At 38.6% G+C, this 18,152-nt stretch overlaps 1 protein-coding gene across 1 annotated transcript in view; it reads right to left on the bottom strand.

Moving 5' to 3' along the window:
- Positions 1–2,897: 2,897 nt before the first annotated feature.
- MIB1 (mindbomb E3 ubiquitin protein ligase 1) overlaps positions 2,898–18,152 on the bottom strand; it is a gene marked incomplete at its 5' end in the record, with an annotated part of 68,667 nt that continues 53,412 nt past the window's right edge. The window contains 6 exons of the mRNA XM_009077596.1: positions 2,898–3,336; positions 8,186–8,286; positions 9,415–9,528; positions 12,544–12,622; positions 14,629–14,821; positions 15,715–15,896. Coding sequence (XP_009075844.1) covers positions 3,196–3,336; positions 8,186–8,286; positions 9,415–9,528; positions 12,544–12,622; positions 14,629–14,821; positions 15,715–15,896 — 810 coding nt within the window. The remainder of the gene's footprint in view (positions 3,337–8,185; positions 8,287–9,414; positions 9,529–12,543; positions 12,623–14,628; positions 14,822–15,714; positions 15,897–18,152) is intronic.

Raw genomic sequence — 18,152 nt, 5'->3', positions numbered from 1 at the left:
CAAACACAGTAATACAAAAGTTAATAAGCTACAACTACTTAGCATACTTCATTAGCCTCTTAGGTTGTCTTTATACTTTAAATCACCATGTACTGATATGACTATTTTTATCTTTTACTAAATGAAAAAGCAAGTAAAGTATCTTCTTAAACATCCGAGCACATCTCACACCTGAACAATACATATCATTAGGAGTCTTAATTGTTTCAAGAAATAAGCAGGTATTTCATCCAATCTAATTTCAAAACTGCTATTAAACACTGGGGGAAAATCGTAACAAAACTTGTGACTCTTACATTTTATGATTTTACAGTAAATTAGAGAAAAACTGATTTCTCTCATTTTCACTTTGCTCGCGTGAGATTCACACTTCGATCTTTTGCTGAAGATAGAGGCACAGTAACATTCTCAACTCTCCTGTTACGATCCCCTTTAACTTCCAACTGAAGTTCTTCATTCTTCAATTATCAGAATCTAAAGACTGTTTCAATCTAAATAACTTTTTCCATAAATGATGCTTAGTTTGCAAACATTTTTCCTCATTAAGTTTTTTTGAAAGGCAAACATTGTGTAGACCTTCCCAAGACAAGACAGAGCTCCTGTATTAGTAATTCAAGCACGCTGGTTAGCTTGCCTAGTTTTTCTAATTCAGCTGTTTCTCATGGCACCATAATAGCACTGAGTTGACATACTTCAATTTCAGACAGCACACAACATTGCCAAATGAGTCCAATCACAAACTGCTGTGCAGGCACATATATCTGCTTTGATCATGGTAGAGAAGACTAAGGCTGCTCCTATAGTGTTACCTTCAGTCACTGTCTCTGTTTCCATAGGACTGTGAAGGCATTCAAGTACTGAGAGCACTTGAATAAATAATAAAGTAACTTAAGAGATCCTCTGTTGAAAAGCACAACCCTCACAGACCACTTACCTATCTATGCTAGAGTATGTGCCTCCTACAGACAAGGAATATTTAGCACTCAACTCCAGTTTGCTACCCAGGATGCTTTAGATCACTTCTTACTCTGCTGAACTATTCAATTGATAATAAGTTGGAATACCTTCAAGTATTGGCTTGTTCCAGCGAAGAAGAATTAGGAAAATGCTAACTGCTATACTGAGGTTTCAGTTTTGAGCTGCATTATCAAGAAGAAATCCATGTTGCCTTTGTGCTGACAACAGTTTCTAATGGCCCCCTTGAAATGCTGACGCCTTAGAATAGGAAACCAAGAAACAAAAAAAGTGAGGCCTATATCATTTGGCCAAGAATAGAGATACACAGATTATCTGACAACAGATGAGTACTAGGATACAAAGTAAAACAGACTACCATGTTGACTCCTGGCTGCAATTGCATCCAATGAGAAAAACCACATGGAAAAGAATAAGGAAGATTTGCAATGCTGGATCAGAATTAAAGATGATTACTGAAAGGCTGTGTATTACACTTAATGTCACTTTGTGATGTTGATAGTCACTCTACATACATTTTTCCAATATATCACTTTAGCTGATTCCTGGAAAATTCTATTCCATGTCTAAATCTTATTGCTTAAATGTTTGTCTATCTAAGTTTATTAGTAACATTCTTCTGAGATTTTTGCCCACATTTGTACAATTCAGGCATATCAACATAAGCTTCAAAAGACAGACTGATTTATTTGAAGACACCACAATTTTTTGCCTTTATCCTTACTTGGATCTTTCCCCCAACTATCCCTTTTTCCGCATTTTAGACAAATGCAATGAGAATTAAATGATAAATTCATCTTAGCTGCAAGTAAGGCACCTAAGTGACTCCAGCATGGATTTCTGAATTGTTCTGCAAGAGCACACCCAAATGAAGTCTGCAAAATGGCAAAGGATTGCATGAACTATGCACTCCAAAACCTGCCGAATCACTTGGGAGTAAGCACACATCTCTTTTAGCTCTAAGAGATGCTTAAACCAGCCTATTTTCTACCATCAAAAATGATGAAAGGATGTATTTGTGATCCAAATGTTAATAGCCTGCAGTTTGTGACAGTAGCATTTCTGGGGTCGGGAACAGCTCTTTGTCACATTGGCAACCACTACCTCCTTCAGGTGAATTCAACTCACCAAGGGAAGGCTCACAAAACTCACTGCTCTGTCAGCAATACCTTCACTGCAGTATTACCCAGTAATGCTCACAGATAAGTTCTGGTGTTCACACCCAACTTGGATGAATAAGCAATATTAAATCTTCTCTTCTGCTGTTGACACTGTTTGCCTGGAGACAGTAAAAGTCACTTAAAGAGGAAATCCTGCAAACCCTCTATATTCTCCTTATTCATAGGCCCAGAATTTTTAAATGGCTCCCCATATATATGTCCCTCTACAACTGATCAAATTCACTCATCTGAAACAGGTAACTGACCCACTGCTCAAATGTTTTCCTTTTCAGTCAAGTTAAAAGCAATTCCATACAAAGTCATGTGACTTGCAGAATTAAGAAGTTCACTATTTAAGCTAGTTAGCTTGAACCTGTTAGCCTAAAGTGCAGTTTTGGGAACATAATGTTTCTAAACTATATTTTTCTTTTCACTGTTTCCTTCCCAACACATCCTCAGCAACAAAGGGCATGATAAAGTTAGAACTACCTTAACATTGTATTTTGAGGCCTGATCTTATGGGAATAGTGTATATTTACTACTGTGTATATACTTTGTATTGATATTTCATTATTGTCCATTTCAAGACAGCAATTATTGTGAATGGTCACAGGAAACATTAACATTCTCCAGAAAAGCATAAAGCAAAAAACAAATCCTATGCATATTTGATAGTTACTGACAATATAAAAAAAAAAAGTTCCCTTACATCACTTGACATCTGGTACATACATTAAAACACATGAACGAAACCAAAATAAGATTGTCCCTTTAAACTTTAGGGGAAGAAGAAGACAGAAAGAAAATGAAAAAAAAGACTCTTTAAATTAGCTTCAGGCTTAGATGTTTCAGAGTAAAGCTAAAAGCTGACTGTTCAAATACTGTTCTTTTATTTGGTGTGTTCACAGTCTTTAAATAATTATCATGTAATGAACCTGTGCTACAGTATTAGAAATGTTTCCATTAGAACCCTTTACTGCCTTTCAAACTTAACAGAGACTTAAATCATGAGAATGTCCTTACTATTTCACAACCTACTGACAGACACTGGCTGCACTATTTAATACAACAGGATCCTTCGTTCAATCGCCTTGCGGCATATAGGGCATTCACTCATTCGGTCTCCACAGAGCTGACATGTTCCATGGCCACAGAGAAAGATCATGTTCTTCAGGCGGTCCAAACAGACAGGACACATAGTCTGTAAAAGATTTGGACAGGTTACATAGTCAATGGCAGTAGTTATACAGTATTGAATATGCGACATATGAATTGTTCAAACTGAACAAAAATACTTCATCTTAAGCACAGCAGACAACTGCCAGCAGAGAATAACCCAGATACTAACCTAAATTGTTGGGTTTTTTAAAATCTCATTTTAACTTCACATTGACTTAAAATATGTGGGCTTTTCCTACACCATCATGACACAAACCCAATTATGTAGGTTTTTTTCCAAATACGACCCCTTTAGGTAAGAAAATCCAGCAGTAGGCTGACATCACATTTTCCATATCATTATCCAAGTTTCCAACATTAAGACACTCTTCAGAAACTTTCTCCTTGATGTCATGTAATCTTCCAGGGGACAAACACAAACAGGTTTATGTATGCAATGATTGGCTAATGACTTACAAATGTCTTCTCAGGCTCTCTAGCCATTCATATACTTACCTTTAGAGACTAAGCACTGAACACATGCAGAAGCAACAAAAACACTGGATAATCAATATGATACATAAAGATTCAATACTGGTAATTCCAGTTTTTGTTCACGGAAGTTATCTAGATTTTTAACCAAAACAACACCTCAAGTTTCAAATGAAAATCAGTTTAATAAATCTGTGACCTTCAGTTGTAACAGTAGCACAGCAAACTTTTAAAATCAGTGTTAACTGCTGAACATTAAAGTGGCAGCCAATGCCCAAAAAAAGATTTCTTAAAGTTCTTCAACAGCAAAATGCATTTTGTACCAAGCCACTAAGGAACAATATCTTTCACCTTTTGCCATATGTAGAAATCGAAGTTTTGGTAAGGCATGTTCCTTCACCATAAACATACTGCAGCCATATTAGGATTTCATTTATAACAGTTTATCAAAGGTTAGTAAATGAACAGATGTTACAACAGATGATAATTGTTAAGACCACTCTATATAGTCCATCAAATCAAATCTAAGATGACCTCAGATCTAAGACACACTACACACATCTAACAATTATAAATGTTGATCTCATATATAATATGAAGCATTGACAGGGCTCTCATTTAAGATACAAATTCATTTTATCACCATCTTGCACCTGTGACTTGTTTCCATACTCGTCACTGGGGGTTTACTTCAATTTGTTCATTTCCTGGGAGAGAGAGAATCCATAGCAGGAATCGTGTTCAGTATAGCCTTACAAGCACACTGCGTGGAATCAGTAAGTATTACTTCCCAGGGTAGATAGCTTAGTTGAACACCAAAAAAAATTGACTACCATTCTGCTTATACAGTGTTTAAATTGGTATAGAATCTAGCCATATGTCTATTTTAATCTACAGGATACCAGTATAATGAGCTAGCAGGAATATAAAACTTCCAGATAAAACCTTATGTCAATTTATGTTTGAATTTATGTAGGAGGGTGTGCTCCAGCTTTGTCAGAATTTCCACAGTACTACATACACTCTCAAAATAAAATGTGCAAAAGACCAACTGTCTGTCAGTCAGTCCTGCTCATTTTTCCATTAACACTCAGTCACTGCCTTCATATCCCAATTGGACAGTAAGTGTATTCTTCTTTCAGTAACATACACTCTTCAAATATCAATAAACCAGCTATTTCCAATGCAATGAACATACAGCTGTCCTGTGACAAGTATCGTAACGTGACATATTGGCATGATGCCCTTTGACAAAGAAAACACTAATCTTATCTTTGGAAAAAACCAAATTGTAGCCTTTATTTTATGTTCTAGTGAATTATTTGCCTTTGTGCCTAAATACAATGTCAGAATTACTGCAGTTAAAAGGGTCTGTTTCTCTTGAAATGCCACACCATCATTTAAAAATTAAAGCATCCATCAAGGGACTCATGAATAATAAAGCAATACAATCTGTTCAAACACCATGACTTTTAACTGTTTCATTCAGTGAAGCACAGAAATCCTAATGCTTTCATTTTATAGACATTTTCTGCAATTGCATGCAGCATTAGTAGACTGCCAAATTTCTTCTCCTTACTATAAAAGGAGAGTATATAACATACATGAGGTGTTCAACTTCTTAACATGATGCTATCTTAACATTAAGTTACTTCACACAGTAGGAGACTCACCTGGTACGAACAACCAAGCTCCCTGTTTGCCATACAATTCTATTCTGACAAGTGTTTTCTTGATTAGTTCAGGAGTCTCCCAGTGGGATACAAGCCCAAAAGTTCACTGTATGCTCTCTACTCAATCTGAGCAGAGAGCAGCAAGTAAGCAGCATCTGTTTCCTTGTACTCTCAGTTTGTTAGAACATCCTCTGCATGGAACCACACTCTATAGTTTTTACCTGCCTGACGCACACCATCTTTTAAGGAAAACAAATACTATAGAATATAATGCCTTTTTATAAGAGAACTACTTCTTTGGATAAGTGCTTTGAAAAAGTGCTCCCTGCACCTTAACTGTGTTTGCAATTCAAATAATTTTTTACCACTAGCAAAGTGTTTTAAACTGAAGTATCCATCCCTCATTACTAATACCAGATTTTCCAACAATATACAGGTGCATAGTGACAAAATAAATTTATTTTTATGGAGGAAGAAAGTGATGTAAGTATGGTGAAGGAACATACTCAAGGTATTAGACAGATGATGATGATTATATATGAAATGGAGTGAAGGTATTGCAATTACAGTCAAAAGGGTTCACATTCAGGGAATCCCTGAAGAATGGTGTGGTCATCAGATGTGGGAGATTCTGTTGACATCAGCATCACTTCTGCTTGGCACCAGAAATGGTTTTAAAAGCTTGCTGCACTAACATATTAGATTATCATTGAAGGTGTGAGTTGAAACAAAGGATTATACCTGCTGAAAAAGAACAAATTAAGTAGAAAAATATCAATTTAACATGAAGATTGAACTGTTACAGCACAAACCAAAAGAATATGCAATTCTAGTGGAATGCTGTGCATCAATTCAAGCAAAAATTTAAAAGGTGAGATGATTAATTTTAATCAAGTCAAACTTGCTACTCACAAGTATGATATACAACTTGCCTTGTCACAAGACTAAGCAGAAAAGACACTAAGGAAAACAATCTCGAGCCAAGATGCACACAAGAATGACAAGAACCACCTCTTTCTAGTCAGAGGCATTGAGCAATTCTGGCTTCTGGCTAGCAAATCCCAAAGATAGGACAAAATTGTAGAGAACGAAAGAGCACCAAAGTAAAACTGAAAAAAACCCTGAGATCACATCTGATCAAGAAGAAAAACTGTAATATAAAGTAGTTTTTCTTTAATTTGCCTATACATGAGTATCAGCATACCCAAACAGAACTCTAATCTTTTATGAGCTCCTGAAGCAACCAGAAAACAAACAAATACATCTCAAGAAAACAGATTACTTGCATTTAAGCATTCATCTGCATCTTTTGCATATATCATTTCAAATGCCAAAGCAGTAACCTTATTCTTTCCATTCAATGCTAAAAAGTGAAGCAGAAGCTAAACAGCAGATATAAGACGTCAGAGATAACCAGAAACTCCAGATGTTACTCTCAAGACAGAAATGCATTTTCAAATGACAATTTTCAATCTGCATGTTCTTTTACAGACAAACCCACCATGGAATCTGTTTTAAATTTCTATTACTGTGGTGCTGGCTCAGTCACCATATGACAGGAGCAGCTCTTCACAAACATTCCACTGAAGTTAGAACAGCATTATCAGCTCCCAAATTTAAGGCACTTAGAGATATGGGCCCTAAAATTGGTGATCTAAACACCTTAGTCTTAGCTTTCAACAGCTGAAAGCAACAACTACCAGGACTAGATGTGATGCTGCCATCACTGAAGTATTGCTGACTGCTGTAAGCCTACAAGAGGAAAAGGCAAGTACTACAGTAAGAACACCTCTGTTTCCTGTATTCATGAAATGTTTCTTCCAATGTGTTATACACAGGAAAGTAAAAAAAAAAATCACATTATTAGGGTTCTAATATAAGTTCATATAATAATCAGATAACCTTTACTGCTGAAAAAAAAATAATCTCAAAATGGAGTTTTTCTTCAGATGCAAAGAGCAAGGAAACAATTTATTAAGTTAATACAGCAAAGTTCTCCACGTAGACAACTATTTAAGCACTTCTAAAGGAACAAGACTTCCAGATGTAACAAAGTTAAACAGGTAACTCTCAGTGAACTGAAACGTTATTCTTTGGTTTTCATTACATTTCAGAACTGCATGTAACTTAACCAATGAATAACCAATACAATCTATAGTTAATCTGTATAAATTTCCTCCTGCAAACACTATACATAATTACAGAAGACAAACCTTACCTTTTATATTCCAAATATTTGAATTACAGTCCAGTACTTTCAAAGTTTTAACTCTGCAACCACACACTGTTTTGAAGAGTGTGTGAACTATATCCTTCATATGACAGCTGCCAGGCATTGTTCAAAGGCAGTTCATGAACACACAAGTACAGATTGAGGTAGATAGAGAATAATGAAGAATATCTACTTCTATCACTGTTCTGTGAAAACAGCTTCTGGTGTACTTATATGCTCAGGTCAGCTGAACAGGCAGAGAATATACTGACTAGGCAGAGCACCCTTTTCTAGTCAGACAGGTGCTCTAATAGATGCACAAACATGACCACTTGATTTCTTTTTTAAAGCATAGAGGAAATACAAGACATCTCTCACACACAAAGATTGGTCACTTAACTAAAATATAAGAGCTGATGCACTTCAATAAGTCATTTTGCTTTCAGTAACAGAAGATGCATTGGCTTTTTCTATTCATTTAATGGTACATAAAAATTTTTATCCAGCACTTTTACCTGTTCCTTGATGTCTTGTAACTGTTGCTGCAGCTTCTGTACATCTGCATTGACATTAGTGTTGTCTTTGTCTTTCTGCAAAACTGGAATGTTTCCACTTGCTGTAATGTAAAGAAAATAAAGATATGTGGTGAAGCAGCAATCTATTGAAACAGGAATAATTATTTCCAGTGTCCTAACTACAATTTTTCAACTATCTGACATAATGTTAGTCAAACATCTTGAATAATCTAATTAAATTTGCTACATCATCACTGCAGCTCAATTCATTAAGAACTTCTCTGAGTTTAGTGGCAACACTACTTTGACAAATATTTCCTCAATAATGATGGTTGTAGTCCCTTAAACTTCTCAGAGCTCTTATTTGCCAGTGAATTCCCTGAAGGAAGTTATTTTTGCACATCTTAAAGCCAAATCCTTTCATACTGAAAAGATTTGTTATCCACACAGATGATTCTATTTGGTGTTGAAAACTGCACAAGCATCCTGCAAGTAGTCTTTTCAAAATCTGAACAATCTCAGATTAATACTCCTATATTTGACTGACCTGGGAAGCAATGTTACTATAAGAAACATAAAATTGTGAAGTGTTTCCACTGTGAGTGGAAAATTATGAGTATTGAAAACCTGATTTTAATGATTATTCTTAGATTTATCTATTTAGGAGCATCATGATAAGAATGAACTAATATTTCAGTTCCCACAAACTCATCTGAAATACTGCACACCACATGTACACACACAGAGCAAATATAAATAATTCCTAGAGATTACTCTAAGAATTCATAGGAAGTTTAAAAATTAGTCAAAGCAGGAGATGTAAAACTGAGCATTCTGTTAGGAAGCTGTTTGTACCTAGATGCAAACTATTTACCATTCCTTCATCAGAGTTCCAGAAGCAAAAAACCATTTATTTGCTCATTTGCACAATTACAGACAATCTTCAGCTTTTGCTTCATAGGACATCCGTAAGTGGCCAAGTTGTGACACATTTTGGCTTCTACTCTGACTGCTGGAAGCAATTCTCCAGTGTAGTGACTGGTGGTGTTACCACATCTGCTGCTACTGATGTAGGAAGTAGTGCAAACAGCAAATGGATACTTGGGTTAACACTGCTTTTATTAAACTTTTCTTTAGAAAGGAGAGAAGAGATTTTTGCCATTTAAAAGAATGAGTATAAGAAGTTGTTGGAAGAATGTGAAGAGTATATGGGTTTTGGAGCCACTCACAAATATCATCAGTGGTATCTTCTGTACCTTTCCCTCCGCAGCACATTATGAAAGGCACTCTGCGCTCAACCACTGCCCGACACTGTACACACTTCTTCATCAAGCTTGCACAATCTGAAAGGACAGAGAAATTAATCAACTCTGAATCCTGCTACTTCATTTTTCTTCTTATCTATCCATGAGCTTGTTTTTTACAGAAACTACACCGCAACGACTTAACAAATGCTTATAATACAAATAATTACTTGAGTTCATCTTCACATCATTTTCTGCAAATCACACCTTTTGGGATTCAAAGTAAATCTACTCTTTTTTATCTCCTTTTATGGTATTGCAAGTGAGCAGGTTGCTCTTTTTCCAAATGGACATCTATTCCACAAGAATTAAAGAAGAAGCAATATCACACATATTTGGGACTACAATTTCCAAGAATGTCTTGACTATCTGCTCTTTCCTTTATAACAAAGGATCTTACTAACTGTCCTAATGCTGCAGGGGCAAAGAAGTGTGGCTCTTTACCCTTAAAAGATTAAACCTCTATCTTTAATATAATCCTAGAGAGGAGTTTGCAATTCTTCACAAAAGGCTCATATTATGTCTCATAAATGCTTCAAGTTTACTATGAATTAGAGTGGGTCTCATCCCGCTTGAACAACACATCCAGGAAAAAAAAACACCTGGTATGAAATCATCTACATATGTTAAATCTTTTGCTGTCCTTGTTACAGCTTAATACTTGGTAATTCGTATTGCACTGCTGAGATCCTTCACCACAACAGTCTTTTTGTTGTCCTCTTTCCTGAGAAACAAATCAAAAAAACTTCTCTCATCTTTCAACTGCAGACAGTGAAAAGGCCAGATCAGAGTAACTATGGTCTGGGTGGCGACAGCACCAGTGACTGACCTAAGTCTGAGGGGGTGAATTTTGGATCAGGCTGTACAGGGGTTCCCAATTTCAGGGACCCCCAAGCAGCAGCCCCAAGCCCCTTCCAGACTGAAAGCTCTTGGCAGCCAATCAAGCAAGCAGGGAATGGAGTCGGGAGCACCACAGGAGATTCAAATGTCTCCAGTGAGGTTTATCTATCTGTAATAGATAGGAGGTGCTGGAAACAGATGACTGGGATAACATTGGTCCTGATGAAAGACCATCCAGGATGCCATCTAAACCAAAACAACCGAGGCAAATTACAACTAGCTCCAAGAAATAGAAAAGAAAGGTGATTGTTATAGGGGATTCCCTGCTGAGGGGAATGGAGGGCCCAATATATAGACTGAAGCCATCCCAAATGGAAATCTGCTTCCTCCCTGGTGCTGAGGAAAGGGATGTAACCAGGAGGCTTCCTGACTTGGTGCCACCCTCTGATTACTATCCCCTGTTACGTGTTCCAGGTGGGAGCAGATGATACTGAAGAAAGAAGTCCTAGAGCAGTTAAAAGATACTTCAGGGCACTAGGGCATTTAGTTAAAGGATTTGGGGCACAGATTGTATTCTCCTCAATTCCTTCAGTACTAGGGGAAAGTACTGACAGGAATAGGAGGGCTAGACTGATAAACACATGGCTACAGGGCTGGTGTCACATGTGGAACTTTGGGTTCTTTGACCATGGGGTGGCTTACATGGCACCAGGCCTGTGTATGTCAGATGGAACACACCTGACACAGAGGGAGAAGAGGATTATGGCTCAGGAGTTAGCAGGGCTGATAGAAAGACCTTTAAACTAGGATTGAAGGGGGAAGGGGCTAAGACCAGGCTCACTAAAGATGAACCTGGGGGTGGCATGCCTGTGATAGGGACAAAGTCAGTAGCCCAGCTGAAGTGCATGTACACCAGTATGGGCAGCAAACAGGGTTCTCGAAGTCATGGTTCAGTATAATTGTTATCACAGAAACATGGTGAGATGACTCTTGTGACTGGAATGCAGTAATAGATGGCTATAAGCTCTTTAGAAGAGACAGGCACAGCAAGAGGGGTGGTGGGGTAGCAATGTCTGTTAGAGAGTGCCTTGACTGTACTCAAATTGTCAGTGGTGAAAGAAAGTTGAGAGCATATGGGTTAAGATCAGGAGGAAAGTCAACAGGACGGATGTCACAGTGGGAGTCTACACACCACCCAACCAGACAAGCAGTCAAGTGAGATTTTCTACAAACAGCTGGCAGAAGTCTCACAGTCGCTGGCCCTCATACTTATGATGGACTTCAACTTGCCAGATGTCTGCTGGAAATACAACACAGAGAGAAATTAATCTAGGAGGTTCCTGGAATGTGTGGAAGACAACTTCCTAACACAACAGGTAAATGACCTCACAAGAGGAGGTGCCCTGCTAGACCTGGTGTTTGAAAACAAAGAAGAACTGGTGGGGGATGTGGTGGTCAGTGGACATCTTGGACACGGTGACCATGAAATGATAAAGTTTTCAATAGTGGGTGATGTAATGAGTGCCAGCAGCAGAATTTCCACCTTGGAATTCCAGTAGGCAGACTTTGACTTGTTTAAGACATTAATTGATTAAGTCCCTTGGGAGTCAGTCCTAAAGGGTAAAGGAGTTCAGGAAGGATGGGAGTGTTTTAAAAAATAATTGTTATGTGTAGAAGTCAAGTCGCCAAGGAAAAGGACCAGCTTGGTTAAAGACAGAAAATAGGCTGGAGCTCGGGGGAAAAAAAAAATAGACTGCACCATCTCTGGAACAAGGGTCAGGCAAGTTTAGAAGACTATAAGGATGCTGAGAAGTCATGTAGAGAGAAGATTAGGAGGGCAAAAGCCCAGTTGAAACTTTATTGAGCCATTAAAAGTCAAGGACAACAGAAAAAACTTTTATAAATACATCGGAAGCATAAAGAGGAAGCAAAAATTTTAATCATATACAGTAGATTTCTGTAATTTGAGCAAGCCTACTCATGGTTAAATAATTCAGATGGAAGAGTGCTTGCTTTCTGAATTTTTCAAAGTGCTCACTTTGTCCTTCAATTATTTCATTACCAGCATTCCAAATAATGACAAAACTTGAGTATCACACCAGATTATCAAGTAAACTGGACCTGAAATCAAGTTACTAATGAACTTTTAGCAATCTGATTTAAAATGTTCTGCTTCACAATTACTTTAAAAAGAGTTTCTGCCAAGTTACTTACTCTCACAGGCACACATATGACCACAAGGCTGGAAAAGCACTGCTGCCTTTTTGTCTGAACATACAACACATTCCTCAATCTGTAAAAAAACCCAACAAACACATATGAGAGAAGTTTAACTCCTGCTCTCTACATTAATTTGCAAGGCACGTGGGACTTCAAGATGCTTCATCTACTTTAACTAATTCAGTACCTCAAAATGCAACCTAAATGAGTTAGCATGCCACCTTTAAGAATAGATATTTGCTGGCAATTTTCACACATTCAGTACACTGACAGGCAGAGAATCAGTTAGAATTGTATAAGTTCCTCTTTCCTTATTCTCTTCTTCTTTGTTCTACCATATATACTTAAATTCAGGTTGTTCAGCCTGGAGAAGAGAGGTTTCCATGGAGACCTTATTGCAGCTTTTCTGTTCTTAAAGAAGGCTTATAAGAAAGATGGGTACAAATGTTTTTGCAGGGCCTACTGCAGTAGGACAAGGGGGTAATGGTTTTAAACTAAAAGAAGGTTGATTTGGACCAGAGTTAAGAAAAATATTTTATGAGGAGGGTGGTGAAACACTGGAACAGGTTGCCCAGAGAGATAGTAGATGCCCTTTCCCTAGAAATATTCAGGGTCAAGTTGGATGAGGCTCTGAGCAACCTGATCCAGTTGAAGGTGTCTGCTCATTGCAGGGCATTAGATGTTAGTTACATGGCTAAGGTCTCTTCCAACCCAACCTATTCCATGATCCTATGAAATTCATGTATAATATACTTCTATATTAATGTTTTAATACTCTGGGTTAGGGTTTCTCAAAGTCTTTATTGTGATGAGCTGTATATATTATAAAATCATAGAATGGTTTGAGTAGAAGGGGAGGACCTGAAACATCATCTAGTTCCAACCCCCCTACCATGGGTAGGGACACCTTCCACTAGACCAGGTTTTTCATAGCCCCATCCAACCCGGCCTTGGGCACTTCCAGGGATGGAGCATATATAGTACGACCACAGACATCACATACAACTCCATTCATACTGGTCTGGACCACCTCTTCCAGTTCATAGAACTGGTGTCCAGGTTTGTTCATTTCTTCGCCTTGCAGCTATTACTACAAGTTTTTATACAGAAAGGCGTAAGAGAAGTATTGACCAGATGTTCTATTCTCTCAACCTAACTCAGCAAAAGAAATCAAAGGAAGGTTATCCACAAAGGTTAGCTTTCACCTGGGAAAGCTGATTCCGCTAAATTAGCTTCTTTAGATGCATGAGTAGACATTGAAGCCTTACTTTGCTGCTCCAAATCACCCAGCAGCAGAACCCTTACGCTGACTATAAAGAAAGTCTAGAGAAAAAGAGCTCCCACTATGTTAACATTTGGCTTTTGAAAATATACACTGCAGAATGGTGAACAGTGTAAGATCACAAAATAAGAGACTGAATTGTAAAAACCATATTTATACCTATATTTACAGTTCTTATATTTACTCTGAGGTAGAGAAAAAAACCCAACTTAACCTAAGGACCTTACTGAGACTAGGTCTCCAAAATAGGGCACAAATGGTTGATATTCTGAAGGAAAAACACGGCATAATTAAATGCATGATTCCAAAGAAAGAGAAGAAAGCTGGAAGTAATTATTAACTTCAAAAACAAGCACATTTTAATCAACTCAGTTTACAGGCAAATCATCTTTCAAGAAGCCCTAAGGAATAAAAGACCTCAGAAGAACTGAGAATTACTGAGGGCAATTATACTTCAGAAAAAGCAGCAATTTATCTTAACATGGAGAAAAAAATACCATGGGGTGAGGGGGGGTAATCTATCTCAATAAAGCATCCTTAGGTGACTGTATTAGGAATGCTGAAGACCTGAACAATAAAGACATGGCAAAGCAGGGAGAGAGAGGCAGGTATGACAGACAAAGAGAAAAGAGTAATGTGCAATGTTGGAACAAGATACCATTACAATGCAAAATTAATTCCATCCAGTGAGACATGGAAGGCAAAACACCACATAAAATAGATTATTTCCTTTTGGGTTTTTTTTTAACTTTTCTATTAAAAAAGAAAGAGAATCAATAAACTTTGGATGCTTTTACCTTTGTCCTAGACTGAACTTGTTCTTTACAGATGAGGCATTTCTTCACCCGTGGTGAGCACAGGGAACACGTGGCAATGTGTCCACACGGGCCAAACAGAGTATCTCTCTTCATGTCTGAACACACCATACATTCTTCTAAGGTTTCAGAATCATTGTTGATCATAGACGGACTTCGGGAACCAACCTGACCACTACAAAGAAACCTTGCAGTCAAACCTTTCAGCATTAAAACAAATCTTCATTTAAAACGCACATCAATTTGTTGTTTGTTGCATTGATGCATCAATGTACCACCATAAAGCAACCTGAACTGCCTTTTCCCAGGTGCAGAGCTGACACCAGAGCGCAAGGTCACACACTCAGGTAAGACACTGTACAGAAACGGGACACACAAGCTAGAACAGCATGTTGTGAACTTAAAAAGCCCTTCCCTCCCATCGTAGGAGTTCACTTAACACCTCGAGTGGGCAGCGAATCCACGGCGGAGCTGTGCCGCCGCTCGGCCAGCAGAGGGCGCGCGAGCCCCCGCCGCTCCCATAGCATCACCGTCCATAAAAGGTGACGAGAGGGAACAGCCAAGGGATGGACCCGAGGCACAAGGACACAGGCAGGAAGACTCTAGAAGAGGATAAGCACCTTGTACCTCAACACTGCAGCACCAACACTTTATTCATACCTGGTTATACTGGGCTTTGCCCGTTTCAGGTCTTTAAAACTTGCATGGACAGAGATTTCATAACTTCCCAAGGAGACCTGTCACAATGATTAATTATTCTTCCAGTGGTTTCCCCTCCACCCCCCCTTTGAAGTCTTACCAACCTCCACCTGCCGACTGCCACCTTCCCATTCTCATCCCTCCCACACTAACATGTATCAAAGTCCTCTGAGGCTTGACTAAGTTTAAACTTATGTATTTGTAAACAGCATTCAATGTACCACACACAATAAAGAATCGAAAGCAAAAAAACCCCAAAACCAACAAAGCTTGTATGTTTTAATGCTAATAAAGGCACTATACTTTAAGGAAACTAGCCAATCCATAGAAAGAAGAGATTAGGAAACCATGTTTTATGAATATACAAACCTGACTTTTTCTTTGTGACATTTAGCCAATGCTTTGCAGAGACTTGGATCAGGGCAGAGATCGAGAGGAGACTGACCCTTCTTATTACGAATGCTGAGGTCAGCTCCGTTGGCTGCCAGGAAGCAGGCAATAGATGCTGCACTCTTCTTCTCTGCTCCCTGAGTGCCAAGTCCCATTATCAACTGAAAGAAAACAAATACATAAGCAACTTGAAAGACTCTCTAAACAGCTAGGAATGGTCTGGCTAAAGGAAAACTACTTGACATAGCCACATGCACATACACACACATATATGCATAAACCTGTAAGCCCAGGGAAGCATCTCTAGAACAAGAAATCAAAGCAATCATATGCTTGCTTAATTTTGAGTCAGCTGTACGCAACTTTCCTTTAAGGAACTAAAATTCAGCAAGGAATAGTTCAACTACTGAAGCACTGAATCTGCTGCACACCTATACTCACGTGTGAAGTGGCTGTCCTATGTAAACACTGTAAGGGGCAAAATTCCAGTGGGTATATTCAGAACACACTTCAGTATACTGAAATTGCTGAGTTCAGACAAAAATACTAGCAGCACCACACCTGGACTGAAAACACATTTGAGCACAGAAATGAATGCACACCTAGTACTAGTCTAGTGAGTAAAGCATCTGCCCAAGGAAGACCTGAACTCAGTTGCTTCCTCAGCCTGGACGGATTTAAATACACATCCTGTGCCTCCTGTTCTCAGCACGTAAAGTTACTTTGCCTTTTACAATCATTACTGTATTTTTGTATTAGTGTACCTATTACACATGGTTTACAGGGCCAGCTAGAAAAACAGAGAGAAGGCTCACTACCATAGCCCAGCAAAGAGGGGATTCACCTGCTCTAGAGCATTCTGGGCCTCCTCCCAACATCTTCTCCTATTAAAGCTTAATCAGATAAAATGCATTTAAGTGTAACACAGACTACATGTAACACAAAACTGCTGGCACCACTAAGAATCCCTCAGCAAACTAAACCACACTATACTCAAAGGAACAGCTTTGGCACAGCTGGGCCAGCTCCAATTAAAGGAGTTTTAAGTGCTGAATTCCAGAATTATTAAGGCTTCAACACCAGGATAGAGGCAGCATTTTGTACACACCTCTTTCCAATTATTTAAGTGCCCAACTGACTGATGTACAGTTTTCAATGCCATTCACATTTTGTTCAGTCTAGCCCTGCAGCTGGTCTAGTAAAAGCTGGGTGTCAAGTACCATTCCTAAAAATTCAGCAGTTTTGTCTGGATTAATAACCATTTAGTATTTAAAGGACTAGATGTGCCATTTTAGATATGACAGCATACAGAAATGAATATAAAAGATCCCTGTGTCACTGCAGCCCCAAAGGTTGCCTATCTTGAGGCCTGAACCATGAAGAAAACAGTTTTCAAAACCTTTGTAGTTATTTATGCCATCTCTCACAGGTGACTTGTCAAGAAAAAGGCTTGGTTTGGGTCCATGTCTTGCAGCACATCAAGTTTGTATGAGAAGTCTTTATGCTGCTTTGATAACTGCCAAGTTATCCTTCTTATCATAGAGCCACCCAGTTTCCTGTGGAAGCAACTTTTTCAAACCTCAGTCTATACTTTATTTTTTCTAATTAAGTGTTCTTGTACCAGTGGAGGTGCTACGATACTCTTTCAAGGTCACTTTACAAATCCACCGATACTCACAGTTCTGCATTCTTCCCTATGATCAGGTAAGCACAGCTTTCATACCAGGAAAACCAGTAAGTTAAGGAGAGAAATTGCTGTGGTGTAGAGATCACAGAATGTTTTTGTTTATAAATTCAGACTATTTCTCTGCCCTTCAATTACAGCATTGGCTGATGCAAAACAGAGATTTTATCTAGCTTCTGTCTGGGTTCCTTGAACCATGTGAGTAATCCAGCCAAGGTAGCACAAAACCCAGTGAAACTGATTTGCCCTGAGGTCGGCAGTCATTTTTTAAAGGCACGAAAAAAATTTGCTGTGGTCCTTTCCTATTTGCTGTGACTAGAGTTCTCCTGCCACCCACACTTGTACCTTACAGGCTCTAAGCTGTTCCTGAATGAACATCTATCGTGTCTCCAAGAGGAAAATCCAACAGAATGTTTGCTTCACTTGGTATAGTTCTACACTACACCAAGGGTGGCTCTATTGCCTGGAACGGTCATCAACAGTAGCCAAGAAAACCTTGAGTTCTAAAATGCCTCTGCATGCTGTACAATTTGAAAACATCAGGACAATTCTGCATCCCATGACACTCCCCAGGAAGCCTGTAACTTTTCAGGCACACAGAATGAAAGCAACACCAAACCAACCCATGCACAAATAGACTCATTATGTCTAAGTGCCCAGCACGGCTGCTGCAAGCCTTCGCTGGAGGCCAGTCCCAGCTAATTCACCTGTGACAGAGAAGCCTCAGTGTAAT

This window comes from Acanthisitta chloris, unplaced genomic scaffold (assembly GCF_000695815.1).
Source record: "Acanthisitta chloris isolate BGI_N310 unplaced genomic scaffold, ASM69581v1 scaffold7096, whole genome shotgun sequence".
Classification (NCBI taxonomy): domain Eukaryota; kingdom Metazoa; phylum Chordata; class Aves; order Passeriformes; family Acanthisittidae; genus Acanthisitta; species Acanthisitta chloris.
Note: the sequence above shows the minus strand (reverse complement) of the source record. Positions and strands in the feature narration are given on the sequence as shown.